The sequence below is a fragment of the Chrysemys picta genome, chromosome 7, assembly GCF_011386835.1.
Source record: "Chrysemys picta bellii isolate R12L10 chromosome 7, ASM1138683v2, whole genome shotgun sequence".
Lineage (NCBI taxonomy): Eukaryota > Metazoa > Chordata > Testudines > Emydidae > Chrysemys > Chrysemys picta.
The window spans coordinates 27,536,656-27,549,726 of NC_088797.1; the positions used below are offsets into that span (position 1 = coordinate 27,536,656).

Sequence of the window (13,071 nt, forward strand, 5' to 3'; positions counted from 1 at the left end):
CCCCGAGCGGGCGCGCGCACACGCCGGGCGCGCTGCCGGTCGGCCTGTGTGCAGGCAGGGCCCGCGCGGGCCTCCGCATTCGGTGTCGCTTGGCCGGCGGGGAGGTGACGGGGACCCGCGCAGGCGGCCATGACCCAGGCAGAGAAAGGCGAAGCGGAGAACGGGAAGGACAAGGAGCGAGACAAGGAGCGGGAGCAGCGCGGAGCCAAGCGGCCTATCGTCCCCGCCGCCGTGCCCGAGTCCCTGCAGGAGGTGAGCCCCGCCGGGCAGGTTAGACATCGCCCTGCTGCAGCTCCCCAGCCCGCTACCCTCGGGGCGCGGCTCCCCTCCTCCTCCCCCAGCCCCCTCGGGGCGCCGGTTTCCTCCTCCCCCAACCCCCTCTCCTCTCATGTAGCTCATCCCTTCCGCTCCACAACACTGCACGTCCCTCCGCTGTCTGATCAGGTCTTTCTCCCCTGCCGGCTGTTCCTTTCTCCTCGCCGCGTCTCGCTGCTCTCCCCTTGCTGCCCCCAGCGCGCCCCCCACTTTCTGCACGAGCAGCGCTCTTCTTTCTCCTCGCATTGCCCCTTTCCCGCTGCACCTTGTGCTAGCTGTGCCCCCTTCCCCTTGGCAGCTGCACCCGCATTCTCCGCAGGGAAGACCCCGGAGACGGAAGGGAAAGGGGCTGCCCTAGGAATCCAAAGAGATTCCTTGTTGCCCTCTCTGGCCAGGACAGAGGAGTCTCAAAGGCAGCTAAATCATCTTATTGTAAAGTTCTTCTTTTTAATCTTGTCTAGTTTGGAAGAACTTTGATCTGTGCTAGCTGATTATTTTTCCCTTCTCAAAGGCTTTCCTGCCATGTGGGAATAGAGCAAGCATCTCTTTTTCTATGGTACCCGGGGTACTTCAAAACATGTGCTGGGGACATCCTCAGAACTGTTTTCAGAGTAGCAGCCGTGTCCGGTCCCTCTTAGTCCTCAGAACTGTGTAATTGGCATTGTTGATCTTATCCATGTTAAATCCGGAGCAAATATAAGTTACAAGCATCAGTTGTAGAGTCATTTTGAGATATTAAATGTTTAGCATCTGCCTGCATTACACACACTTTGGCATCCTGAGACAAAATTTTCCTTTTGTACACTAGTGTGAAGCATTTTGTGAGTATCCCAGCTGGCTGCCTTTTTCCACCCAAGACTTGCATTTCAGTGGTTTTGTATGTATATAGATTAAGCACTTTGAAATCCTTTGGGATAAAAGGCACTACTTTATAATGTACATTTATAACAACAGGGAGGGGGTTCATTTGTAGAAGGTGGCAGTTCAGGGAGAAGTGACTGTAAACTCAGGAAGATATTAGGCAATTATAGGCAGAGTGGACTACACTTATGGACATGCATGTAGTATACTACTGTGTATTTCAATGTTTCCAGCAAATACAAAGCAACTTCATTGTTGTGATACATCCTGGATCAACAACTCTGAGAATTGGGAGAGCCACTGACACGCTTCCTGTTAGTACTCCCCATATCATTGCAAGAAGACAGAAACATCAAGGACAGCCTGTATACAAAGATAGTTGGCTCCTAAGAGATGGACTCAATGTAAGTGCCATGTTGTTCAGAAATTGTAACAATTCAAGGCCAGCTAAAATTGACTATTGGTTATGTATTGTGGGTTTCGTATTTTCCCTGTTGTTAAATTCAAACATACTTTTCCGAAGAAACACCATGATTGTTTAAAACTAATATCAAAAGAATGAAAGAAAAGACCGCTCAGTAAAAATTGTGACTAAACAACAAAGAAAATATATTAATAGGCAGTTAGGTGAAATTGTTATTACTGGTGGTCAAGGTTACTGTTGGTATAAGTAGGTGCCACTCTACTGAAGTTAACAGAATTGCACAACTTATGCAGTTTGAGCACCTCTACTTGTTCTGAACGCATTAAATGAAAGAATCATATGCACACATTACAAGCTCTTTAACGGATCTTCCTATTTGCTTCCATCACACATTACATTCATGTTTTGGGAATGGTGGTTGGAGTGGAATAAAGTTAAAATCTGATGATTTCATTTGCAGCATATTCAAAATGAAGTTTGTAATTTATTTAATACATTACGCAGTATAATCTCTTTTAAGAATATGATTGAGCAAATTTAGTTTAAATAATTTAAATGTACACAGTTGATATTTATAATTTGAGTCTTTCATGTAAATTAATTCACCAAATTAGCATCTTCAGTATTTTTACATTTTATTTTCTTTAGGCATTACTTAGGCCTGGTCTACACGGGAGGAGGAGCGAGCTAAGTCGGTCTAAGTTACGCAACTTCAGCTATGAAAATAGCGTAGCTGAAGTGAATGTACTTACCGCGCTGTCTTCACTGCAGTAGGTCAACTACTGACACTCCCCCGTCGACTCTGCCTATGCTTCTCGTGCCGGTGGAGTACCGGAGTCGACGGGAGAGCGCTCGGTGTTCGATTTATCGCGTCTTCACTAGAGTTAATGGAAAGACTCTAATTTGACTTCAGTTGTGTGTTTGGGCTTGTGAAACAAATGAGTGTTTTCCAAAAGTCATTGTACATTCACCATACTTGCTTTCTCATCATCTCGTCATTTAATCGCTATAGGGATCTCACATATTTTACTGACTGTCAGCTTCAGTATTCATTATACAGAGTTGTATACTTTATCTGTACACCTCTACCCCGCTATAACGCGGCCCGATATAACACAGGTTCGCATATTGCGCGGTAGCAGCAGGGCTCCAGCGGCGCTTTAAAGGGTCCAGGGCTCCGGCTGCTGCGGGGAACCCCGGACCCTTTAAATCACCGCTGGAGCCCTGCCGCCCCTACTCCAGGGCTGCGGCAGCGGGGCTTGGGTGGCACTTTAAAGGGTCTGGGGCTCTGGCTGCTGCGGGGAGCCCCGGGCCCTTTAAATCACCGCTGGAGCCCTGCCGCCCCTACCCCAATATAATGGCGTTTCACCTATAACGCGGTAGGGATTTTTGGCTCCCCACAACCATGTTATATCGGGGTTGAGGTGTATTTTGGAAGAGAGCTTTTTATGCTGTATGTGATTGGTTTTTTTTTTTTTTTTTTTTAGAAACCTGAAAGTACTGAGCAAAGACAAAATGGCCTTAAAATGGTGGATCAAGCAATATGGTCCAAAAAGATGTCAAATGGTGCAAGGCGTATACCAGTGTCACCTGATCAGGTAACTCATTCATAATTGTTTGTTAAATTGTTCTGTTAAACAGTAGTTCAATTTGATATCTTCTAAAGGGTAAAAGGAGAGCAGTTCATGCAACAGTAAGCAACATATGTGCCTTGGCCATACAGAAGAGGAAAGTGCATTCTCAAAATGACCCTTCAATATATTTTTCCACTTGTGCATAAAAGATGATTGGCCAAATATTTCCTAATAATGCATGACTTAATTTACATTACAGGCCCGATCATACAACAGACAGATGCGACCGGCTATTCTAGATCACAGCTCTGGGAACAAATGGACAAATACGTCCCATCATCCTGAGTATCTGGTAGGAGAAGAGGTAGGAATTCACTTTTCCCTTGAAACAAGGTGCTGATAGCGTCCTTTAATGCAAATATTTAAATTCACAATTTGATATACACCTCTACCCCGATATAACATGAATTAGAATATAACACGGTAAAGCAGCACTCCGGGAGGGCGGGGCTGCGCACTCCGGTGGATCAAAGCAAGTTCAATATAACGCAGTTTCACCTATAACGCGGTAAGACTTTTTGGCTCCCGAGGACAGCATTATATCGAGGTAGAGGTGTAATATGTATCAAAAGGCAAGTTACCCTAAATATTCAAACAGTAGATAATGATGAAGTCTCTAGCTGGGGGAAGGGGAGAATCCTCCCAAAGAGGCTACATAACCATTTAGTGTCATTTAGCATGACATGAAAATTCCCTAACCTGGAAAAAAATTAGAGTAAACTGTAGTTCTTTTAAGAATCCTTTTCCTATGTTGTTTTTTCCTCGTACAAATAAAACATCAATGATTAACGCAAGAAACTTTTTAGTTAGTTGTTAATAAAAGCAATAGGTCAGATCCTCAGCTAGTGTGTAAATTAGCATTTCTTCATCGACTAAATTAAACTGTCCCATTGTGTATAGTGTACAGAAAAGGCAAGAAATCAGGGACCAGATCAGCACAAGGCATCATATGCCACATAATTTGTTCATTGATTATTTCAGTACTTCAGAGTGTTTTATTAAGCACTGTTTTTCTCTCTAATCTGGTTTAATACTTGAAATATGTTACCAACCACTCCATGGGATTATTTCTATTGTTATGCGTATTCAGATGATTTTTAGTTTCAGATCTTGAACTATTTACCCATTTTTTTCCTATTCTGTATTGGATTGTCCAATCATGTTCCCATTGCTGTAGTTGGAAAGCTCTTTCCATTTGAGAAGAGGTTACTTTTTAAAAGTATTGCAGTAATGTGTAGGGGCCCTGATCCTGGATCAGGGCCACGTTGTGCACTGTGTGCGTACAATCTGTTGACTCAGCTACCGAACAGAACAGATTGTTATCATTAATTATTAACCTTTCTTTCTCTTTTCTCTTCAGGCGCTATATGTTAATCCTTTAGATTGTTATAATATTCATTGGCCTATCCGAAGAGGACAGTTAAACCTTCACCCAGGGCCTGGCGGCTCCCTTACTGCAGTACTAGCAGATCTTGAAGTTATCTGGTCGCACGTAATACAAAAATATTTGGAAATACCACTGAAAGACTTAAAGGTGAGCTTGTGGTCACTTTCTGTTCTGCTGAGTAAGTTATTTTAACTCCATCTCTTGCATTGTCCGGAGGGTTCCAGAGGGTGTCAACTAAAGAGACACCTAAGATATCTTACTCTTGCCGCTGACAGTGTTGTCTCTCAACCTTTTGGTAAATTCTGTCCCCCAGCGTGCATAGCTCCCATAGACTTTACTTGGAGTTCTGTGCACTTATCTGACGGCAGCATTTGGTACTGAAACTTTAAAAGTAAGTTGGATTGTCTTTGAAAATTCAAATTAATAAAATATTTCACTTCATTGTTCTGTGTTCATAGGTTGATTAGAGTTGTTAAGGGACTGAGGTCTAGAATCACAGAATCTAAGGCCAGAAGGAACCACCAGATTATCTACTCTGACCTGCACATCGCAGGCCACCAACAGCACATCCAGGCTAAACCTGCTTAATTGTTCTTATTGAGCAGGTGGCTTTTCTTGTGTCTGCCATGTTATTGCATGAAATGTTTTTAAACATTTCTTAAGCTCCTATAAATACAGACATTTGATACCACATTGAACTGAATTTTTAAATGATGAAAATAAATGTTTTTTTACATCACCACTCTTTCTCCAATTGTTCTGCTTCTTCTCAGTGCCTTTACATCTGTATTTTTTCAGTAGCGTACCATGGGGCATCTAGCATTCTAGCATATATGAAGGAATTATTTTGAACTCTACATTGATTTGAAGGCTGCCCTTAATTTGCTTTTTTCTTCAGTATTACAGATGCATTTTACTAATACCAGACATCTATAATAAACAACATGTGAAAGAACTCGTACATATGATCCTAATGAAGATGGGCTTTTCAGGTAAAAGTGAATAAGTGCGCATTTCATATTAATTTGTATAGCTTAAGGATTTTTTTAAAGGCATCTGATTTCTGAGCCAGACCCACTTTCTATTCTGAGACTGGTACCCCTGGCCTCTTGCCAGTCACTATTGCAACTCTTGTCTCTCGTGACAGGGCTAAGTAGTGAGCCAGCATTACGGCAAGTTACTCATGCTCTTCGTTTACTTGTTAAAAGACCAAACTGATCACTTCAGGTGAGGCTTCCTCCCCACCAACCTACACAAAGTAAATCATAAAGCAGCTCTTGAATTGGGATACCTTGCATGGGAACAGACTGATGTCTGAAGCCTCAGTGCCGTCTTATTGCTGTTGCATTTTAGTGATTGGTGAAATGTCAGTGCAAAGAATGTTGAGATCCTTCAGGGTTTCAAATAAAGGGTCTATATAAATGCAAGGTGCTGTTATTCTCCTTTTCACTGCTGGATTGTACAAAAGTAGTATCTGGATGACCTAAATATTTACACTCTAAGCAGGAGATGATTTAAAAAAAATATTTATAAAGTAAAGTACATTGATTTTTGAACGGTTGAATTGTTTGCTCTTCAATATTTTTTCCCCTAGTTTGAAAGTCCTTTCTTTTTATAGGAAATAGGGACATTTAATTCCCTTTCAGTTCATAAAGCTAACAAACTTTCTATATAATGTGGTGGGGTTTTTTTGTTTTGTTTTTGTTTTTTTTGAAAGTCCAAGACTCACTTTTTGTGTCACATTATATTTTGTTTATTAGAGTCACCATAGCACTGGCAGTGTAAATTGCTGTATGAACAGAGTGCTTAAGTTTAAACTTATCAAACAGTCCTTGCAGGAGCCAGAAAGTCCACTTCTGTATTAGTCACTTAAAACTCTTAAATAGATTTGAAAGATCAACAGAGAGGCTTAGAAATTGGCAACAAATAAGTTATACAATAGTTAACATACTAAATGATGATAAAATGTGGTTAGTTGCAAGCCATTAGAGCAGGGGTTCTCAAATGGGGGGGTCATGACACCTCAGGGGCTTGCAAGGTTATTACATGGAGGGTTGCGAGCTGTCAGCCTCCACCTCCAAACCGTGCTTCACCTCCAGCATTTATAATAGTGTTAAATATAAAAAAACGTGGTTTTAATTTATAAGGGGGGGGTGTCACACTCATAGGTTTGCTGTGTGAAAGGGGTCGCTAATACTAAAGTTTAAGAGCCACTGCATAAGCATATATATATATATATCCTTGTGTGCTTTTTATGTTTAATATCCTTTATTGTTTATTATTCCTGAGCATTCTCCCAGCAACAAATAGTTTCCTCTTCCTTGCTGGACACCAGCAGTATGAACTTGCTTAGCCTTTTCTGTATCTGATAAAGAAAATTCATAAGATAAAAGGAAGGGACGTTCTATCTGAAAGGTTTATGTAGGTGGGAGGAAAACAACCAGCAAAAGAAATACATGTATATGAATGAAATTGATTTGCTGCTTCTTTTTAAGATGAAATAGCCAGTTAGGTCCCTTTGGCACTTTACAGGTGTTTCCTAACTCAGACCTGTAGCTTTTGGTTGGAAGGTCTTACTCTTAGGGTTGCATACCCTAATGAGGAGAATACTACATGTTTAATGGTATGTGGAAAGAAAAAATGTTCGTTCTTTGACTTTAAAGGCTTATGTCTACATTGTTGTGCATACAGGAAAAAGTAGCAACATACAAGAGGCTGACACACGTTTCTTCAATTCTTCCAAACTTTACTCCTGTTCCTCTAAGCCTGTTTGATGACAAAGTTTTAAAAAAATTAAAGCCTCCATTTTTAGTTTTTCTTTGGCTAAGTCTGACGGATTAAACAGTGTACGTGAGGGTGCATGAGTATGAAACACTGGAAAGTTATAGAAGTTAAAATATTATCAACATCTCCACTTGAGGGTGCCATTTCCTAAACATTAACTCAGTGTTGAGCTGAACTAATTACTGAATGTAACTACTAAACTCCGTGTCTTCTATTTAAAAGACCTACATTTAAATTTAGTCCTTGTATATTGTTCTACAAACTACTTGCCTAAAATGAGGAATTCTCTTCCTTCAGAGTTCAGAAGAAGGGGATTTGAAGGGAGTCTTTGTTTAGTACTCTTCAAGTGAAAGTGTATGGCGGGGGTGCAAACATGAAGAAAATGTTTGTGAGGGTTGAAAGTGGGTTGAAGGGGATGCACAGAAGCATGGTATCAAACCTTGTTTATCCATTTAAAGAACTTACTCAAAACTTAAAAAGGAAATGACTGGATTAAAACCAAAAATGTGAGAAAAATGCCTTCTCTGTGTGACATGGGGGCCCATTGGTGGCTCACTACTCTGTGTCAGCAACTCTTGTCAGACCTGACATACTCAGTATACACCAACTCGCCGTTGTCATAATCTGTCTAAAAGGTGTCATGTGAGGTGTGTGCAAACTGATAACATGCTGATTATAAGACTTATAAATACATACTAGAATTTTATGTTCTTAAAATGTGTTTGGCAAGCAATGTATAAACCTAGCCAGCCTTAAACAAAGGAATGCGTATTTGTATGTCTGACCAGCCTGATCGTCAGGAAGGGACAAGGAAGGTACATTTACAAACAAGATAAACATAGCCATCAAATTAGCAAGTGGGTTAGATAGCCTTTTAACTATCACAAGGTTATTGAATTTTGGAAAATATAAGCAAGGGCAGAGAGCCATTTTAGCATCCATCACTTGAGGGAGTGAAAGGGCCAGAGTTCGTGAAATCACAGAACTTTGGTCTTTCAGGTAAGAGGGCTGAAGTCTCTGGGATCTGAGTATAGGTGAGAAAACTGCTTAGGCAAAGATTGTAACTTGCTGAAATTGTTTGTTTTAGAAGCATTTTTACTTTTGTTTATTTGTAATCATTTCTATCCTTATTCCTATTTGATTTCACTTAAACCTATGACTTTTTGTTAGCAAATGTTTTACTATAAACCAGTGCAGTGCTTTGATTGAAATAAGTTTCTCGAACCCCAGTTAAAGTGATGAGCTGCTGTTTACTTTCTTTTTAAAGGAGCAGAAAACTTAACTTCTGTGACTATTCCAGGAGAGGTGGACACCACAGGACAGACAGTTTTGGGGAAATTTGGGGCTGGGGGAATGTTGGGCTCACCCTGCAAAAAGTAACTGGGCGGTGGAAGCCAAGGTGTGACCTGCATGCTTGTAGGCTGGCTGTTGGTCTCAGGGCTGTGAACCACGCAGCTTAGCACTTAAGGCACTCAGAGTTGCAGGACAGTTGGTGACATGACCCCCTACTGGTCTGGGTTAAACCTCAAAGTATCACAGCCTGCTACTGGTAATTGAAGCCCTTTAATACCCGCTACACAATTAAGGTTGATGTTAGGTCCAGATTCTTTCCGAAACCCATAAAAGCAAGGAAACTTTCAATGTAGACGTCCACTTCGCCCTTAATTTATCTTTCCTAAAGGCTTAAAAGATCTCTTCACCAGTGGGAAGGTGAAAATTTTTCCTGGCAAATGTGGCTATTTTGCACAATTTAAACTTTCAGTACAGGATTAGGACCTCAGTGTTATATATTTTAAAAATCTACTACACAAAGACTAAGTGTTTACTTTAAATGTCTGGAGCTTGGTTTAAAACCAGACTTAATCTTCCTCTCATATTTTTAGGTATAGTGATCCATCAGGAGTCTGTCTGTGCTACTTTTGGAAGTGGCTTAGGTAGTGCGTGTATAGTAGATGTAGGGGATCAGAAGACAAGTGTTTGCTGTGTAGAGGATGGAGTTTCACACCGTAACACCCGGTAATTTTTTCTTTATGAGCAAAATTACTACAAAACCACTAAAGAGGGTGGGCTGGAGATGTTTTATCTTACATTACTTGTTTTTAAAGTAAAAAATATTTATTAGTAGATATGTATAAGGGCAACACCTTATTCATGTAGTTAATTGTTTTTTGGTTTAATACTTAGGACTTTCACAACAGGAGCATCCCATTCTACTATATGATCCGTATTAGAGAGTTTTTGCTTCTGTAAAGAGAGCGGGAGCTGGCCCTATGTGCTATGTAAACTATGTGAACAATATTGTCCATGTTTGTTTTTAGGCTGATACATAATGTTAGCTCTGGGCAAAGTGAATGAATTAACGTTCATCTATTTCTTTCTCTTTTTTTAAGGTTGTGCCTTGCATATGGTGGATCTGATGTATCAAGGTGTTTTTACTGGCTTATGCAGCGAGCTGGGTTTCCTTACAGGGATTGTCAGTTAGCTAATAAAATGGACTGCCTTCTCCTTCAGCACTTAAAAGAGACATTTTGTCATTTAGACCAGGTGGGGAAAAAGTCTTAAGCTTAAGTTGTTGATTCTACATGACAGTTTTTGGAACAATGATTATCTTGTCTTCCTGAGTTGGGTGAGGATTTGCTTGTGCATTATTAGTAATTAATTAATTCCCCGTTAATATAAAGTATACTTGAAAGGTTTCTAATGTTAGTATCCAGTTGTAGCATCAAATGACCTTGTTATATTTGTGCATAAAACCTTTCACTGTCCTATAACCATGATACCAGGCAGTTATTACATGAACGCTTGCATTTAGATACAAAATATTTGCACATATACATCTCAAAAGGTGTTTGCCATTTCTACATTTAAGAAATCAATAAAAGTTTAAAACACTTCCAACTCCACATGTTTTTCGTGGAGTTCAAAAACACAATCAGAGATTTTTCCTTTGAAAAGATGGAGGGGTTGATGTAGACACTTTACAACTTAGATTTACGGCTCTGATAACACACATTCCATTCTTTTTTTACACTTTGGCCTGTACTTAAAACATGCATGTCTGACATGGTTTGTCTTCTTGATATTGCTTGTCTTTGAGAGATGGAAGCACAAACCTTTAGGAATTTCTTTGATTAGCTTTAATATTTTATAACATCTCTAACTAAACATATTCACTGTTATGTTTCCAAACATTCTGGCTATAACATACTTGTAGCTATGGCTTAATTTTCAGTAAAGGTGCAAACAAGTTTGTAATGTCCTAATTAAAAATAAGTTAAAATAATTTTATTAATATAATTTTTGCATCACTATTGAGGGCTCCCCACAGCAAGCTTCTTGCTGAGCTCCTTCCATGTGGTTCAGTTAATCCTCTGGGTTGTTGAGTCACGTAGTTCCCATGTTAGGCCCCAGTCCTACAACAGGTTCCGCTAACATGGGATTCCACTACCCAAGCACAGCCATGTTGACTTCAGTGGGAATCTGCATGCAGAAAAGGCTGCATTAGCAGATCCTGTTGCAGGACAAAGGCTTTGGAAAACAGGAAATACAAACAAAATTCAGATTCATAAGGGAGTTTCATTATTTTTTTTTGTCTTGATGAATACAAGTAAAAAGCTTTGAGAGAGTAATCTTAGACTGTACAGAATTGATTACCTTTGTTGCCATATTCCATTAAAAATAGGATATTTCTGGACTGCAAGACCATGAGTTTCAGATTCGTCATCCAGACTCTCCAGCCTTATTATACCAGTTCCGATTAGGGGATGAAAAACTACAGGTAAATTCAAAATGTGTGTGCACAATAATAAAACCTTGTGACAAAGTCAGGCCGGACAGGTGCAAGAGGGTACTTAAAGGTGGATATATTAGCCCTAGAATGTTAAAGGCCCTTTTTCCTGTAAGCGGAGAAGGGGTTACCTCAGGTCAATTAGGGACACCTGAATCCAATTAAGGGTTGTCTGAGGCCTTTAAAAACCCTTTTTCTGGGGAGAGCAAAGGAGGAGAGAGAGAGACACACACACGCACGCTGCTACCAGGCTAATGGCAGCAGGGGAATAGGCTGTTCCAGGATGAGAGGCTGTGCTTCTTCCCATAGGGGAAACAGCCAAACCTGAGTGCCTGCTAGAGGAAAGACTGGCACCCCAGGGCAACCAACTGGACGACACCTTGTCCCAGCGAGGGGGGCAGCGAAAGGTACCCCCCCTAGGGTTTTTGTTCAGGAGACTGTTTCCTCTTGTTTGGTGGAGAATCACCCCTTAGGCTGACCCTCAGGCCTGCCCTGAAAATACGACCAAGGGAGCACGGAAGGGGGAAGGCAAACCCTGGCTGAGTGGGGCTGATTACCCCAGGCCTGCCATCACAACAGGGGGAAACTCTAAGTCTGGCAAAAGAAAAGAGGTGCCTTGCCACAACTTTAAGAATGGCCATACTGGGTCAAACCAATGGTCCATGTAGCCCAGCATCCTGTCTTCTGACAGTGGCCAATGCCAGGTGCTTCCTAGGGAATGAACGGAACAGATAATCCTCACGTGATCCATCCCCTGTCTCCCATTCCCAGCTTCTGGCAATAATGTACTGAGTTTGCATATCTGTCACTACCCTCCCACAGCACACGCCCCATTGCCCAGTACGCCATAGAATGCCTTACTAAGCTGCTTCTTACTGTGTCACATTTTACTGGATGTACCCTACAAAGGTTGTATGCTTTAACAGTACTTATGGGCACTTCGTTAAAAGCTGTTAAAATCAATTTACTATAGATAGGAGCATCTCTAATGCATCACTGGTGACCACCTCATTATCTGACATGTCCTCCTATCTATGGACCTACATCCTATACTGGATAAATGCTGATATATCCGTTTTTTTTCCTCTCTCACTACTGTGACTTTTGTAATACACTTGCAATGCTGATGAATACTAGTTGATAGTCTGATACCACATTTAAAATATATATAATATGCGTGCGTACGTGTGTTTGTGTTTTTGTAATGGTTTACAACTCAGTTTAAAGAGGACTCAGATACTTCTCCCTGTTAAAAGACTATTTGAAACAAAGTAGTAATCTGTTGATTCTGAGGCATGAGACACTTTGCAGTTGTAAATCCATTAAAAAATATTAGGCTATATTTTAAAAAGAATATTTGTTTAATGGACAGACATTGAACTTGAAAAATATTTGTTTAAACAGAACATTGTATTAAACTTTTTCATCTTTCACTACCCAGGCTCCGATGGCTCTGTTTTATCCAGCAACTTTTGGAATTGTTGGGCAGAAAATGACATCTTTGCAACACAGGTCACAAGGTGACCCAGAGGATCCTCATGATGAACATTATCTATTAGCTACCCAAAGTAAACAAGAGCAGGTGTGTTAATGTTTAGTTTTTACAGAAAACTACCATTTACCCAGGAGTTAATATAATTATTACCTGTGTGTGTTTCTCCCACCATTGAAAAGAAGCCATCTCTAAGTTGAGAGATGTCAGCTGTTCTGTGGCCAAAGCATTACAGAACAGGTTTTAGGCAGGGAAGTGAAGAATAACTTGTCCAGTAGAGACAACGGAGGCAGCTTATGTAGGCCAAAATGTAATTGCCCACCTTAGAATTTGGCCAGAACACTGAAGCTAACGCAGTTTTGCAGAAATTGCCATGGAGTTTTTACC

The 13,071-nt window shown here is 40.8% G+C and overlaps 1 protein-coding gene across 1 annotated transcript in view; it reads left to right on the forward strand.

Moving 5' to 3' along the window:
* ACTR8 (actin related protein 8) overlaps nt 1–13,071 on the forward strand; it is an 18,263-nt gene continuing 5,192 nt past the window's right edge. Inside the window, exons 1-10 of the mRNA XM_005293210.4 lie at nt 1–252; nt 1,410–1,580; nt 3,088–3,198; nt 3,434–3,538; nt 4,595–4,768; nt 5,520–5,613; nt 9,289–9,421; nt 9,796–9,949; nt 11,088–11,183; nt 12,634–12,774. Of these exons, the coding sequence (XP_005293267.1) occupies nt 130–252; nt 1,410–1,580; nt 3,088–3,198; nt 3,434–3,538; nt 4,595–4,768; nt 5,520–5,613; nt 9,289–9,421; nt 9,796–9,949; nt 11,088–11,183; nt 12,634–12,774 (1,302 nt within the window). The 5' untranslated portion in view covers nt 1–129. The remainder of the gene's footprint in view (nt 253–1,409; nt 1,581–3,087; nt 3,199–3,433; nt 3,539–4,594; nt 4,769–5,519; nt 5,614–9,288; nt 9,422–9,795; nt 9,950–11,087; nt 11,184–12,633; nt 12,775–13,071) is intronic.